This window comes from Lactuca sativa, chromosome 7, assembly GCF_002870075.4.
Source record: "Lactuca sativa cultivar Salinas chromosome 7, Lsat_Salinas_v11, whole genome shotgun sequence".
NCBI classification, from domain to species: Eukaryota; Viridiplantae; Streptophyta; class Magnoliopsida; order Asterales; family Asteraceae; genus Lactuca; species Lactuca sativa.
This window is the reverse complement of record NC_056629.2, coordinates 190286750-190303945: the sequence shown is the minus strand read 5'-3', so window position 1 is coordinate 190303945 and position 17196 is coordinate 190286750. Positions and strand designations below refer to the sequence as shown.

At 37.6% G+C, this 17196-nt stretch overlaps 2 protein-coding genes across 2 annotated transcripts; both read left to right on the top strand.

Moving 5' to 3' along the window:
- Positions 1 to 11228: 11228 nt before the first annotated feature.
- Positions 11229 to 13342, top strand: LOC111907116 (3-deoxy-manno-octulosonate cytidylyltransferase, mitochondrial). Its single transcript, XM_023902911.3, has 8 exons — positions 11229 to 11585; positions 11922 to 11967; positions 12081 to 12167; positions 12249 to 12373; positions 12461 to 12600; positions 12689 to 12740; positions 12814 to 12924; positions 13009 to 13342. The coding sequence occupies exons 1-8, from the start codon at positions 11343 to 11345 to the stop codon at positions 13099 to 13101; spliced, it is 897 nt and encodes a 298-aa protein (XP_023758679.1). The 5' UTR covers positions 11229 to 11342; the 3' UTR covers positions 13102 to 13342.
- A 2051-nt stretch (positions 13343 to 15393) lies between these two features.
- On the top strand, positions 15394 to 16947 carry LOC111907114 (uncharacterized). The gene is made up of 2 exons (XM_023902909.3): positions 15394 to 15717; positions 16396 to 16947. Exons 1-2 carry the CDS (start codon positions 15474 to 15476, stop codon positions 16707 to 16709), a joined length of 558 nt encoding a protein of 185 aa, XP_023758677.1. The 5' UTR covers positions 15394 to 15473; the 3' UTR covers positions 16710 to 16947.
- Positions 16948 to 17196: the final 249 nt, after the last annotated feature.

Below are 17196 nucleotides of genomic sequence, written 5' to 3'. Positions count from 1 at the left end.
TGAATACAAACTCGGACAGTGGGCCTTTTTGTGGCCCCTCTGACTGCAATGGAAACATATCGGATCAAGTCCATGGGCGATGGTAACAGTACAATCTCTGCTAAAATGACCAATCTGGCCGCACTTGAAACATCCAGCATCACAACCACTTCTACGCCTGCATGAACCCATGTGCGTCCTACCACACTTCCCACATCGACTGCGGCTCTGATAGTTCCTCGTCCTCAAATCCGACCCCTTGGGCCTCTTGCCCGAACCTGCGGCTTCCTGAGTCTCATCCGTTTTCCTCTTCCTTTTCGATTCCCTGCCCATCGACTGAACAACAACTGTCTGATCCTGGAGCTTCGCAATCAACCTATCAGTGATCCTCACAACCATGTCGGGCAGATCCTCGCGAATGGCTTGCGTAACCTCTTCAACTATCCAATCATGCAAAGGTCTCTCTTGGAGACAGGGTGCCCCACTCACTCCTGTCCCCTGATGGCAAAAACTAGAAATGGGATCTCCTTTTCCGATGGATCCCTGAACTCCATAAGAATCAAGGTCTAGACGAGCCCCAATCTGTCCTGAAACTATCCCGGCCTTAAAGGCCTCAAGATGACTGTCCATGAGCTCCACAATGGCCTCTTTAACCGAACCGAAAATCACTGGAGTCTGATCAATGATGTTGCACATGATCTCTGTGGAAATGAAATCCCTCATCTGATCCTCAAGCTTCCCGGCTCTAGAGCCTGAGCCAGATCCCTCCCCGGCACCTGAACTGCCAACTGATATCTCACGCAACGTCTCCATGCTGAAAATATAACAATTCCTGATCAATTTACACACTACTGCTGAGGGATCTCTCACACACTCAACTAGATCCATGGTTTTGCCTTGTCCCCTCTTGAATCGAGTACGGATCCTCTGCTTTCAGTAGTACGGGCCCATACTACCTTCCACATCTATCCGTACTTTCCTCAAGAGTTACCTCAACTCCACCAAGTCCCCTTTTCTCCACTACTGATCTCTGCTATTCTCATCCTAGGCTTGCCCTAGGGAACCTCTGATTCCACCCAAACCAATCCTCAGCTGCTGAAGGCCTCCTCGTAATGCCAATTAGCCACCACCTGAATACCATCACATGCAATGAGGCTCGGATAATCCTTCGATTAAAAGTCTCGTCCCTACAACGGTTAGACTCAAACGAGAGTTGCGCAGTAGGGCCAAATCCAGCACTCTAAGATTATTCAACCCTGATCACATGTGATGTGACGTATTCACCTAATGGCTAACTCCCATCACTCAGAGTCCCACAAAGCACAAAGCAAGCAACATTTGGATAAAGGAAACATACTCAGGCAAAACTATTCTGATAACAAGAAACTGTACTAGCATACAATGCTAAGCTCATACTATCAGGCATAACCTACACAGGCTATCCTACTACTGTCTACTCAGTACTAGCATGGAATTCTTATCAAGCTGAAACATATAAAGCAGGCACATAAGGCATCCTCCTAGATCCTTAGTCCTATACTAGCATGCCGTTCTACTGAAACTGAAACTCAAACTGGAACTAAAACTGAAACTGAAACTAATGATCATAAACTTGTATGGGTAATTTGGGAGTACTTACTTGAGCTCGGCTGATTGCATGCACCACACCCTTTTCTCTTTTCAAAATTCTTTTCGCTTTTTCTAAAACTCTTTTCTTCATACTTTTTCTAAAATTGTTTTCTTTTCTCAAAATTCTTTTGTAACCATGGTTTTTCTCTTGAAAACTTTATACCTCTTCCTTAGTTTGAGTTCAAACACACTCGGGAGTGCGCCCGAATCCCTCAAACCCAAGGCTCTGATACCAACTTGTAACGACCCAAAAATCATAACTAAAAATTTCTTTTTAAAACATTACTAAAACCATATTTATAAAAACGTATCATAAGTCATAACATAACTTTCGAGTATTAGATTCAAAACATAATCTCATTATCAGAGTATAACATTTCCCAGGCTAACTGACTATGGTGTGTGCACTGCAATCTCTCCGAGCTCCTCTTTTGAAAACTGAGTACCTGAAACCAAAACTGAAAACCGTAAGCACGAAGCTTAGCGAGCTCCCCCAAACTACCACATACCGAGCAATAACATATAAAACACATACTGGGCCTTGCCCACTGCATCGGACCGAGGTCCGGACTAACTGGAGCCTTGCCCCCTGCATCGGACCGAAGTCCGGACTAACTGACTGGGACCTTGTCCCCTGCATCGGACCGAAGTCCGGACTAACTGGGGCCTTGCCCCCTGCATCGGACCGAAGTCCGGAACTAACTGAACAGAACATAACATAAACATATCAACTAGCATGAACACACATATACTGCATACTGCATCGGGCCGTAACCCGGAACACATAACACATAAATCCTGTCTGAGCCACGAAGGCATCAAACATACTAACTACTGCATCGGACTAAAATCCGGAAACTACTGCTAGCTAAACGGGCCGACATTGTGGCCTTAGACCCGTTCCTACTGGAAGGAAACTCACCTGAACTGCTGAGCTCCGCCGATAATCCTCTGACTGCTGATTGACAATCCCCTGAGCCGCTGCTCCTCCAGCTCTCCGAGCTACCAATATCAATATGACACTTAGTCTGACAGTCCTCTAAAAGTCAACAAGGTCAACTCTGGTCAAAGTCAACCTTCCAGGTCAACCCTACTCGCCGAGTCCACCTAATGACTCGCCGAGTTCATATGTTCAGGGTCTTTTCTATTCGCGACTCGACTCACCGAGTCAGTCCATGACTCGCCGAGTCCAACTATTTCCGAGTCCTGACCTGTCCAACTCGCTGAGTCTCCACCCGACTCACCGATTCGAAACTCAACTTGAAGGGATTGGGGTTTCGCGATATGACTCGCCGAGTCCACTAGTAGACTCGCCGAGTCCAAGGCAATCTTCAACCAACTCGTCGAGTTGTTCCTCCAACTCGCCAAGTTCATGCTTAACTTCATCCGACTCGACGAGTTGTTCATCCCACTCGTCGAGTTCCTACTCATCTTCATGCTACTCGCCGAGTCTACTCAAAGGACTCGCCGAGTCCATTCATATCTACATACATGCAGAGGACTTTTGAGTCATGCATGGACTCCAAACTATAGATCCACTCTTCTAAAGCCTATTCCTTACGTAAAGTGGCAAACTTTACGTGTAGCTAACGAGATCTAGGCTCAAATCACTATAAACTAGGGTTTGAGACAAAGGGGCTCAACAATCAACCCATAGACTGATGCTTTATGATTCTCTAGGCCAAGACACACATAGATCTGAAGCAGCAACTTCAGATCCGGGCTTCTAACTCGAAATGGTTCATAAACTTGTCCTAAAAGCCCCAAATCCCATGATAAAGGTTGATCTATATGCAAAAGAGGGAAGGTAGCGACTCATTACCTTCAAAAGCTCTGGCAGACCTCACAAACTCTGGATCCACTGCCAATTCTCGAATCCCCAATGTGTGCTTTCCTCCTTCTTCCTTCAAATCACCCAAATTGGTAAGAAATCTTGATTGAGCAACAATGGAGGCTTAGGGTTTCTGGTTCTGGACTATAGGGCCTCAAATGAGCCCTAGGGAAGAGATTAAGATGTTTAAATAGGGTACCAAGTCCCGAAATTAGGGTTTCCCAACCCAGACCTGACTCGCCGAGTCGGTAACTTGCTTTACACCCGGATCCCGCTCCGACTCGCCGAGTTCCTCCCTGGACTCGACGAGTCAACCCTCTTTAACTTAGGGTTTTTCCTTTCCTTTCTAGACCTTTCTGATTTCGGGTGTTACAACAACTATACTAGAAAGAGAACATTTACAACTATACTAGAAAGAGAACATATACAACGATACTAGAACGAGTAACAATACATTACATATACATGAATACGTTAACATAATTGTGATCCACTGTAGCGGAGCATGCCTTCAATGTCATGGCCCGAGTTGTAGCCAGAGTCTCTTGGAGGGAGAGCGTGAGTTTGCGTATAGATCTATACTGGATTGACTATCCTACACCTTGCTGCTAGCTACAGCCGGACCTGCAGGTCTGCGGGTGCCAAACGTCACACCTTTTTACGACCTACATTGTCGTGTTACCTAGTCGATAGTATGGTACAATTTATCACATAATACCTTAATATAAATTCGGTTTTAAGGTAGTTAGTACAACAGTAGTTCCTATTATACAACACTACAGTACTACATTAATTTACCCTTTACATATATTTAGTGATCATTTCACTTAAACATAAATGTACAAATTATATTTTGTCAATGATACTTACACTTGGGGAAAATTACACACTTTTACAATAAATGAACGTACAAAACAGTTACGCCTTGGTAGAAGGCTACTTTTAATAGAAAATATAGGTTTTTCTGAGAGATTCAAACTTTTACAAACATTCACATACTTTTATCACCAATGTTTACAAACTTATACTTAAAACCACGTTCAAACGTTTTGATACAAACACCGACACTAAAATACTAATGAACTCACCAGCTTAATGTTGATAAACTCCTTCAAAATAACTTGTATTCTCAGGTCGTCGGTAGACAGGTACCGAGGCCAGCTTTTGAGAAGATGGAGCGCATTCAAGACTCATCTTATTATTTTGGTTTACTTTTTGGTGTCTATAACTGTACGGAACACGCTTGTATTAAACTTATATATTTAATGCAATGGATGATGTTGTTTGCTTGTTTACTGTTATACTGTGTTGTGATACTTTACATGAAGTCCTCCGCCCCAGAACGTTTCCGGCGTTCTCGGTTTTGGGGTGTGACAATATTTCTCGCCATGTCTGTAACATCCCAAAATTTAAGGCAAAAAATTTCATTTATAGATAAGTTATTATAAAACCAATAGTATAAGAAAACATCCATAATATCATGTCATGTCAAAACCAATGTAGAAATAATCAAAACATGTTATCATAAAACAATATCATAGTGTAATCTCAAAGATCTCATGTGCGGAAAACCATAGTGTGATGCGTTGCAATCGAGTCGACTCCTTTCCTTTGAAAACGAGTACCTGAAACCAAAACTGAAAACCGTAAGCACGAAGCTTAGTGAGTTCCCTCATCATACCACATACCATACAAATCACATACTGCCGGGCATATATGGGTGCCCGACCTACCCTGTCAGACATATCTGGGTGCCCGACTGTGACAACCCGATATTTTCGAATCAGTGTAATGACCTAAAAAGTCAAGAATTTGTAATCTCTTTTAATGTAATGAAATTTGCATCAAAATTTGAATGTTCAAAAGTCTCTATTGGGTTACATAAAATGATAAACATCGTATCAAGGGTTTCAGAAATATAAAGAACACTAAAATCCAAGTTATAACGAAGAAGTTATGACCAATCTAAGAGTCACAGTAAAAACCGACAATACTGATAAACGTAAAACGCAAAGTTTCAATACAATTATATTTAGTCCTAAGTATCTAAATGAAAGTTGTAGATATCATTAAAACCGTATGCGTATATAAAAAGAACGTCCAAATCTGACTTCGTATGAGAAAGTTGTGATTTTTCCAAGTTCTGAATATAGCAGCAGACAGCTAAAATACTCGAAATAGAGATCGAGAGATTTTTAGCCGATACAACCTAAATGAGAATCGAAGAGCTCAACAATAGTAGCATAACGGTATAAAGTCTGACGAGAACGGAGCTCACATGAAGAAGTTACGGATTTTTAACGGACTTTTCGTGTCCCGGCCCGTTAAAAATAAATAATAAAAAAAATAAAGTCAAAATTTGTCAACAGAGTCTAAACGAGAGTTGTAGAGTATAATCTCACCTACGCGTGGATATAAAGAACGTTAAAAACAGAGCTCGTACGCGGAAGTTACGAATTTTACAAGTTTGCGACACAAAATCTGAGGCTGTCAGACCTACCATGACGTGGTGAAGAAGCCCACGACGTGGTATTGTGACTGATGGGTGCCAGGTTCGTCAGCAAACGTCTCGTCAACGGAAGAGGATAGAATCCCTCACCACGACGTGGTGCTCAATATAGGGCTATAAATAGCAGTCGGAGGTGTTGGGTTCCATTGCTCATTTCTTCTCTCTCTCTCTCTCTCTCTCTCTCTCTCTCTCTCGTGTCGAAGCTATGAGTTTAAACCCCCCGAAGCCATCCCGAAGCCCCGGTCTTCATATCCAAGTTCCTAAGGAAGGTTTTTCACTCCCGAGATTCCCAAGAATCCCGAGAAATTCAAATTTCCCTAGTTGAAGTTCTGCTTAGTTTTCGTTTCACCTTCTTCTATCTATCAGGTGAGTTCATACCCCTACAACTATGTTTTCAAATACTTTATAAATGCTTTTATACACTTTCAAGGGGGGGGGGGGGGGAATACAAGTAAACACACGGTTACTCTCGTGTGGAAAACATTAAGTTTTTACTACACTTATCTTTATATAACAAATCATATGTGATTCATAACTATCATATTCGCATGCAAACATTTTGTCCTTTGAGTGTAAAAACATGTTGTTATACAAATATCAAACACTTTATTTATATTTTGATGTGTAAATGTTCAATAGTGTTATTACAAATGTTATACCTACATACCAAGCTGATATTGCACTAGGGTTTATCATACAACGAATCATACATTTGAGAAAAACTATAATAGGTATAGTTTACTAGATATTCAAGAGGTTTTACATACTATAAGTACTATATCAAGGAAATACCTTCATATACAAGAACAAATGAACTTTTCATACGTAAATATATTTGATACTAAGTTTTGTGAGACGTTCAGCTTCACGTACTTTCGAGTATGCAGTTAAAGTCCTGTATTATATACCATAATCTCTTGTAGGGCGTGATACTTGTGTATAGATCTATACAGGATTGACAATCCCGCACCTAAACTGTTAGCTATAGTTAGACCGGCAGGTTTGGGGTGACAAACGTCATAACATTCCAACGCTTGAAGAACGTTGTTACAGGCAGTCTGGGTCAATAGTATGGTTATAAAACTCACATGGAGTATTAAAAACACATTGATTTACGGGGTTATCAAATGCCTTAGCGATTTTTTTCATACATAAATCTACTATTCTAGGCATGAAAAACACTATTGCATAATAGTTTTTGGAACTTTTTAACTACCATACACTTATGGAAAAATACTGGAATTTTAGAGACAACTTTCAAATCAGTCGAGTCTTAGTAGAAGACTACTTTTATACTAGTAGGAAATATGGGATTTTCTAGGAGTTTTCAAACATCTACAAACAAATTCATTCAAATTTATACAAACATTGACATTAAATACTTATGAACTCACCAGCTTAAATGCTGATCTACTCTTTCAAATCTACTTGTATTTCTCACGGATTCAGTAATACAGGTAAACTTCAGCTTTTGGAGAAGTGATGCTAAGGCGTCAATTTTAAACTCATTTTGTCATCATATTGTAATTTGTTTTTGAAACAAGTATCATCCAACAATGTAACTCTTAAATTATATATATATATATATATATATATATATATATATATGATGGTTGTGTTTACTTTCTTTACTATGTATTCAATTGTTACGATACTACATGAAGTCATCCACTCTCGAACGATTCCGCCATTCTGGTATAGGGGTGTGACACCGACCTACCCTGCTGAGCATACTGGGGTGCTCAACCTACCCCGCTGTCAGGCATATAGGTGCCCGACCTACCCTCCAGTGTATCACAACCGGTTACAGGGACTATTTCACCCCTACCACTACCACATAATAACACAACATAACATAAACATACTATCTAGCATAGTTGGGTACTAAACTACCCCTTGGCCCTATCGACCGGTAACAAGAGACTATTCCTCGTACTAACACTATCACATAACGTCATATCATGCTAGCACATAAAACATATCAGATAGTAGCAAACACAGATAATTATCACAAAGACAATCATCAATCAAACAACTCCTACCGATGGGCGACGTTGTGGCCTTAGACCCATTTCTACTGGAAGGTAACTCACCTCACACTGTTGAAGTCCTGTAGACATGACCCCACACTGCTGAAGTCCCGCATAATCAACCCCAACTGCTGGATGACAGATTCCCGAACTGTCAACACCAAATTAACACCCAATTAATAATTGGGTCCCAACACATAACCATAAATTCTTGGAGTAACAGGCGACATTACCCCCTCTGGGCTTGATTCAAGCACAATGCCCAATCTAAGGCCCAAAAGTCAAACTATAAGTCAAAGCCCAACACAAAATTAGGCCCAAACCTTTACAAGGTCTTACCATAAGGCCCAACCATTTAGTCCAGTCCAACATTCGACATTCTAATGGCCGAATATCGCATAATCATGAAGGCCCAATTATGGCCCATCTATGGCCCAATTTTCCAAATTAGGCCCAAACCTTCACATGGGCCTTACCCTAAAGCCCATTAAATTATTATAGTCCATATGATCGTTATTGGATGACCCATTAATAACCCAATTACCAAAGCCCAATAGAAAGGCCCAACTCAAGGCCCAATTAAAAATTAGGGTTTCTTACATGAAATGATTATTAGGTTTAAGTGTTCCTACTTAACACATTAAGGACTTAATCCATCAAGTCCAATATTGCTTTAGGTTGATTGCAAATGATTATTAATTAATATATTAAGTTTAGTGAATATTTCAAGTATGGGTCCCTATGAAATTCCCAAAATTAGGGTTTCTCATAAAATGACAATTAGGGTTAAGTGTTTCTCACTTAACCCATTAAGGACTTAATCCATTAAGTCCATCACTCTTCTAAATAAATCATATGGTGTGATTGGGCTTAATACACAATTCCAGAACGTAGGAACTATACAGTTACTATTCATGTTTAAACTTTCACCACTCAGGTCTTAGGGTTAAGACCACACTTTTTCATTATACAGAAAATATCGAATTTTCTGGGAAACTGTCTTTATACACTATCAAACAAAATCACACATGCTCTAATATAAGATTTGAAACAAAACTCTCAAATTACTTTTACAGAAAATATAGGATTGTCTGGTGTTTACAGATTGCTACAAAACTTTTCATACAAACATGCTTATGAACTTACCAACATTTTTATATGCTGACGCTTTTCAAAATGATTTGTATTCTCAGGAACACATTAAAACAGGTTGGTCGATAAGGAATAAAGATTTTTGTTGTATTTTTGTTTCTCGTCATACTTGATGTTTTTGATGTATTGTTATAAACAAATACAATGATGTTAAACTATGATGGTTGATATATTTCATGTATGGTGATGATGTTGTCTTTGATTCATTTATATACAATGTGATGATATTACAAGATGAAGTCACCTGCCCCCGGACGTTTCTGTCGTCCGATTCGGGGGTGTGACAATTGTGGGCCAGGGCAATCAAACTGGGAGGTTGTGGGCCAGGGCAATCCAACCGGGAGGTTGTGGGCCAAGTTAATCTAACCGGGAGGTTGTGGTCCCAGTGTTTTGGCAATCCAACCGGGAGGTTATGGGCCCAACATACATTGTATATGTCTATTTATGTTTTTCATCCATTGACCTAAAGTCTATCAAAGCTGAAATATCAAAGCTGGAAATTTTATGTTTTTCAGCTTTCTTTGTGTTCTATGATAGTTTTAAAACATGTATATCTAATTCGTTTAAAGTCGGAACAACATGTGTTTTTTTCCAAAGTGTAGTATAGAGTTTGTAAATGATTATAGACTATAATTTTGTCATTTTTGGTTTCACATGCATTGATTTATACTCTCCCAAAGTCAGGATATCAAAGCTGCGATTTTTTTTCAGCTTTATTTTTGTATTTTGTGAAATTTTAAAACACGCATATCTAACTTGTTTGAAGTAAAATTATCATGAGGTTTTTTTCAACGTGTAGTTTAGAGTTTATACATGATTTTAGACTATAATTTTTTCATTTTTGGTTTAATATTTAATGACTTACAGACCCCCGAAGTTAGGATATCAAAGTTGGACATTTTCAAAGTTCAACCACTAAGTAATTACAAAAAAATTCCAGTTTTTCCGGTTGTAGACCCACTTTAACCGGTTCTATCTGACTCGTTTTGATATTTTCGGGTTTTCCAGTTCTAGAATCACTTTATCGGGTACCTTATCCGGAACCGAACCGGAATCGGTTCCTATATATCGGTCCGGTTTTCGGTCCTATATATCGGTCCGGAACCGGTTACCTGACTTTTTGGGTTCGGGTTTTGACTCACTCTCATCCCTACCTACCACTAACCACTATAGTGATGAGTGCCACATCATCACCACATCTTTACTACTAAACCATGAAATACCTACCACTACCACACCATTCCACCTCATTTTTTTAATTAAATTTAATTCAAAAATATTTAAAAAGGCAAATATATAGTAAAAAGATATTTTTTAAACTAGTTTTTTATTTAGTTAAAAAACATTACATAATTAAAAAAAAAACAACTAAAATAAAATAGAAAAAAACATAAAAATGCAAGCACAAACAACTTAAACTAGTTTCTAAACCCTATTTTTTTTTTAATTATTCCATTTTGGAGAATTCTTAAATTTTAGTCAAGCTTTGAGGTGTGTAAACAGTCCGTTGTTTATGTCTTCATACTGATGCATGACCATATCAACCAGATCGATATCGTCTTCATGTACATTGTTTATAAGAAAGTTATAAACTCTGTTAAACTCTAGATATTTTGCTCTCATATCACGAAACTTCGAACATATTGCTAGTGCCAAGTCTTCTTCTTCCTCTTCTAACAAATTCATCATTTTGAGAGCCATTATTTTTGAAAGATCAAGTAACACAAGTGTATGATTGTGAATAAAGAGAAAGAAGAACCGTGTAAAATATAAGGAAATATGTTGTGGTATTTATAAGAAAGTTTGTAGGTAAAAGATTTTTAAAAAAATATTGAGTAAATGCCCAAAGTAGCCGTTAGACACCGACCAATTTTGATCGGGCATTTTAGTCCATGGTGTTGACCACGATGGGTCACGAGCACGACGAACCACAAAGGTCCTTGCTAGTGTGCACGGACCATGGCCGTGACCAACTAAACAACGAATCCTTCGTGGTATACATACCGGAAGGCCTTATCAATCTAACTTTAGTCATTTTTTTTGTCTTGATTATATACTCTTATTAATGATTTCATCGTATCAAACACTCTAATGTCATGACTAAAATATAGTTTTGGGGCAAAAAGCAGGGCAAGGTGATATGTAAACCGCCACAAATAAACAAACTTAATACTATTTCAATTTCGGAAACACACGGTGAAACAGATCAGCCATGAGTTGGATGATCCCCAAGTCGACCTGTGCTGAATCTTCTCGTCCGATGTCCACCAAAGCATGGGTTTTGCACGGCGTCGCCGTCGCCGCTGCTCTGGTCGGTGCTCACGCTTACTTCTATTACCGCCGATCTGCCACCGTGTTTCGGAGTCGAGTAGTGGGCATAATTCCAGCCCGGTTCGCTTCTTCTCGATTTCAGGGCAAACCCCTCGTTGAGATCCTCGGAAAACCCATGATCCAGGTAGCGTGATACTCCTTAACTCCTCAACTCCTAAAATTCTTCATTCTCTATAAATGTCGAATTATGATTCTCGCGATCTCTAAACTCTAAGTAATAATTTGTTTTTTTTCGAGTGTATATACTTGTATTATTCGTCAGATTACTAGAATTTAGGGCATAATTGTACTATTTAGGTGCTGAATCCAAGTTCATGAACTTCAATTACAGTAAATTTTCCTAAATGTTCATATGATTTCAACAAATGACAATCGTGGTTGATACTAGTTGCATTGATGCAACCAAATGTTTGATCCATTTCCTCACAAATTAGGGTTCCTTTTATTCAATTTTTAACAGAGAACTTGGGAACGAGCAAAGTTGGCAACGACATTGGATCGCGTTGGTAAGTATTTGAGCTTAATTTGAAATTTACTTCTAGTGTATTCTCGATAATCTCTTCTTCTACATTCTCTCTGAGTTTTACTTTAACCAAATCGGACATCATCCCTGTTGCAGTTGTGGCAACGGACGATGAAAAGATTGCAGAGTGTTGTCGTGGATTTGGCGCCGATGTGATAATGACTGCAGAATCGTGTAGAAATGGTACAAAATCTGTCAATCGAGAGTTCTAATCATCTCAAATATTGATTAAGATTAACCCAATTTTTTTTGCATCAATTGTAGGCGCAGAGAGGTGTAGTGAAGCACTTCAAAAGCTCGACAAGAAATATGACATTGTTGTCAATATTCAAGGAGATGAACCACTAATTGACCCTGAAATCATCGATGGAATTGTCAAAGCCCTTCAGGTATCATATCATAGAATCACATCACTTGCTTTCGAAATTTCTTCATCTATAATTCATAAAATATATTGATTTTGGTGCTGTTTTTAGACTACCCCTGATGCAGTTTTCAGCACAGCAGTTACATCTTTGAAACCAGAAGATGCTTTTGATCCAAATCGTGTGAAATGTGTTGTTGATAATCGTGGTTATGCAATCTATTTTTCTCGAGGACTCATCCCCTTTAACAAGTTTGTGTTTCTTTGACCTAAATATTTGATCATCTCTGACTTTTCCATGTTTATTTATTTATTTAATAAATGGTTCTTTTTGGTGCAGATCTGGGAAGATAAATACTGAATTCCCTTATAATCTTCATCTTGGCATTCAGGTACTCTTGAAAAAGAAACAAAAGTTTAATTTTATTTAAATATTTAATCATTACATGATTTTGGTTTTTTTAGAGCTATGATTCGGAATTTTTAAAGATTTATCCGGATTTGTCTCCAACTCCATTGCAACTTGAAGAAGATTTGGAACAACTTAAAGTTCTTGAAAATGGGTACAAGATGAAGGTACTTTCTTTCTCATTTGGTTTTGTGTATTTTCTTGATATAAAGATTTGAAGAATGATTTTTTTATTTTGTTAATGGTTGTAGGTAATAAAAGTGGAGCATGATGCTCATGGTGTTGATACTCCAGAAGATGTGGCCAAAATTGAAAAATTTATGCTCGAAAGGAACTTGTCTTAGTGTAATTTTGTGATTTTGTCACCAAAAGCTTGAAGAGTTTTTATCAAATTAGTGTTTATTTGTTGTAGAGTTGGAGTTAAAATTTAGACATTATATTTTGTACAAGTTATTAACAAAAACATTTACATGAGTTTGTAAGTTTAGCATGTGATAAAGTGTATCAAATTGTCGGAATACGAAAGTGAAACTTGTAATACTTTTGCTATTTGTACAAACAATATATTTTAACTTTTATTTATCATAGCAATGTATTTATATTTTTTCTTTTACTATAATAAGTGTTGCAAAAGTCGCTACGCCTTTTCAAATTAGTCAACAAGCCAGCAAAGAATATTCGGTCTAGGCAGGGAGTCAGATTGGTAATTGTAAATAATTTAATTTTGGAAAAATTATATATAGTTATATTCTGCATAATAAGTTCATTAAAATTCATAACAAAATAGATAAATATAATAACAATTATAGTTTTTTATTTTAAAAAAGCCAAAATTTCTGAATATGACAGATTTAACTGAGGTCCCGTTTGATAGTTTCTGTCTGAGAAAGTGCTGTCTGGGAAAGTTTTCTGACTGGAAAAGAAACCATGCTATTTGATTGAACATCTGATTGACTGTGCTGAATGATGAAAAAAAAAGTAATAATTCAATATAAAAATAAATTTTAAAAAAGTTATTTAAAAAAATTAATAATCCAATAAAGAAAGAAAAATGCGAGGTTTGGTGTATAATTGTCTTTCCAGCCCATTCAACCAGAAAAATATGATTTTGGGGCTTTCTGGGAAAGACATATCTTACCGGAAAAGACCCGGAAAAGACCCTTCTTTTGTGCAAATCAAACAGTCTTTCCGATCCATTCAGTTAGAAAAATCTGTTTGGACCTGAAAAGATACGTATCAAACGGGGCCAGAGTTTTTCTGTGTAATGACTCTTGAGGGTAATTAACTTTTGCGTTTGTACTCATTTGGTCCCTTTTCTTTTTTTTGTATTCAATATACCATCGAACTTGTTGTCGGTGTTTACCATAGCCCTTTTGACCGGCTTTTGACCTGTGATAGCCGGTCAAAGGGCTATGGTAAACACCAACAACAAGTTCGATGGTATATTGAATACAAAAAAAAGAAAAGGGACCAAATGAGAACAAACGCAACAGTTGGTTACCCTTCTGATTCATTTTCCCTTTACTCATTTACAACAAATCCCACATCATCTCCTACTGATATTAATAACTTTTATGAGATTCATTCTTGCTTCTCTTCAAAACATAACCTACGAAAGGACATTATTCATACATGTACAACTTTGTAATGCACTTGAATATTTATTAGGGGAATCTTGACTAAACAGGCGCATTTCATGACTACATTTACATTTCAATCAAATGATTTATCGTATCATGGATTCTAGACAAGTCTACAAACGAGTGGAATCATAAGTGCTATGATTTTTGAGTTTACTTAGCTTTAAGATCGAACTCATGGGATAAGATACAACATCAATATGTACAATACACCATAATATTGTACATATTGATATTGTATCTTATCCCATGAGTTCGATCTTAAAGCTAAATAAACTCAAAAATCATAGCACTTGTGATTCCACTCGTTTGTAGACTTGTTTAGAATCCATGATATGATAAATCATTTGATTGGATATGTAAATATAGTCATGAAATGCGCTCGCTTAGTCAAGATTCCCCTAATAAATATTCAAGTGCATTACAAAGTTATACATGTATGAATAATGTCCTTTCGTAGGTTATGTTTTGAAGAGAAGCAAGAATAAATCTCATAAAAGTCATTAATATCAGTAGGAGATGATATGAGATTTGTTGTAAATGAGTAAAGGGAAAATGAATCAGGAGGGTAACCAACTGTTGCGTTTGTTCTCATTTGGTCCCTTTCCTTTTTTTTGTACTCAATATACCATCGAACTTGTTGTCTGTGTTCACCATAACCCTTTGACCGGCTATCACAGGTCAAAAGCCGGTCAAAAGGGCTATGGTAAACACCAACAACAAGTTCGATGGTATATTGAATAAAAAAAAAAAGGGACCAAATGAGTACAAACGCAAAAGTTAATTACCCTCAAGAGTCATTTTCCTGCTTGTCATATACTTGATTCCGATTATTCGGTTGATTATTAGTTATGTGTTATATATTAATATTTATATATTGTTATTATCAATAAAAAAAATATAATTATATATTTTTAGAAGAATCGGCATGGGGCAAGCACGTGACACCTAATCTGTCCAACAATCACCTGATCTGATCTTTCCAACGACACAAAACCAAACAAACACTAGCCATTCAGACACCTTCACATCACACTTCAATTTCTTACACCTTCCCTTTGATTTGTTGCGAATTAATGGCCGGCGTTCTCGAAACCCTCACCGTTCCTCGTGCCTCCGGATTTCCGGCAGCTTCTCTAACTCCGATCGCCTCTTCTCCGGTCTGTCAACTCTCCCTCCGTCGGAGCTTTGTGCCGGAATCACGAGGCTTGAAGTTAAACATCCGTTCCTTCCGCTCTTCTGGATCCCTGAGATTGAGGTCGAAGTCCGGCCGTCGTGGTGGAGGAATCGTCTGTGAAGCTCAGGAAACAGCCGTACAAGGTTAGAATCGTTCATTTCTGTTGTATCTCTCATGGATTGGTGGATTAAATCGCTTGTTTTCTACATTGTACTCTCTAAACCTACTGGAGGTATTCTTATACTCGTAGTCGTTTAACATTCTTCGATTTCTGAAAATAGCTAATTATATATATATTTATGTTATGCAAATCCTGCTCTTAGTCTCTCAGTGCTCTAGCATCATTTCCTTGATATTCTCGTGTAGTTGAATGCATCTAACCTTTTGTAGAACACGATTGAATGCAAAAAACATGTGTATCTCGATTCAAAACCACATTTATCTTGTTTTGCTTGTTTTGTTAACTCCGTCCCTTCATAATAAACAACCACGCTTCCAATTTTCTTCCAAATTAATATATCATTTTCAAAGCCAAAACCAAAATTGACATTGATTTTGTTTCAAGTGAAATTAAAATTGACATCTGACTAACAAGTATGAAGTAGATTAATACATTTGTTGTGCAAAAAGGAACTACAATTGTTATACGCCTAGTAAATCATAGATCCTCTCCAACATTCAGTTTCATCAGCTGATTATGATTTGTTGAATCTAACATAAGCGAGTGCCTTTACTCTTTCACATAATTTCATTCATAGATTCATTGTTGATAAGTAATTCAAGCAAATTATGATGTTGTTGTGTTGACATTACAATTGCAGTACTCCCTGTGACTGATAACACATGGCAATCACTTGTTCTTGAATCCAAACTTCCTGTACTGGTTGAATTCTGGGCTCCATGGTGTGGCCCTTGTCGAATGATCCACCCTGTGATTGATGAACTTGCAAAAGAATACACAGGAAAACTCAGTTGCTACAAGGTAAACACAGATGAGAGTCCTTCAGTTGCAACCAAATATGGAATAAGAAGCATCCCAACTGTGATGATCTTCAAAGAAGGAGAGAAGAAAGATGCAGTTATTGGTGCAGTTCCAAAAACAACTTTGTCTGCTTGCATTGAGAAGTTCTTGTAGAGGTACTTATGTATATATAATTATTATATATATACTACTAGATTTGAACCAGTTTAGTTCTCTTATTTGTTTCTATCACAACTACAGATACTGCAAACAGCATAATAAATTTGATATCCAATTGTATGTATGGTTGGATTCAGATTTATTTGCTGATGTGCTTTCCAGAATTAGAATCTCATGTTTTGTGGTATCTTTTTTCTCTAAGGTGAAGATTGGCAAAAGAGAAATTCTTCCATATTGAATGTCATAATTTAGTGACATATTGAATGCAATTAAAAGATAAATGACCTAAAGAACAAACTGCTTACTATTGGTTGTCATTTTATGACATTAACCTTTTTCCTTCTCAATGTGTTGTTGAGGAAGAATGATAAAGAAGTTGTTTGTATGTTGCAACTATGCACAAAGATGCTTATAGAAAAATAGAGTTTCTGATTCACGAAAAAAAAAGAACATACATGGTTGTTTGTTGTATTCAATAGTT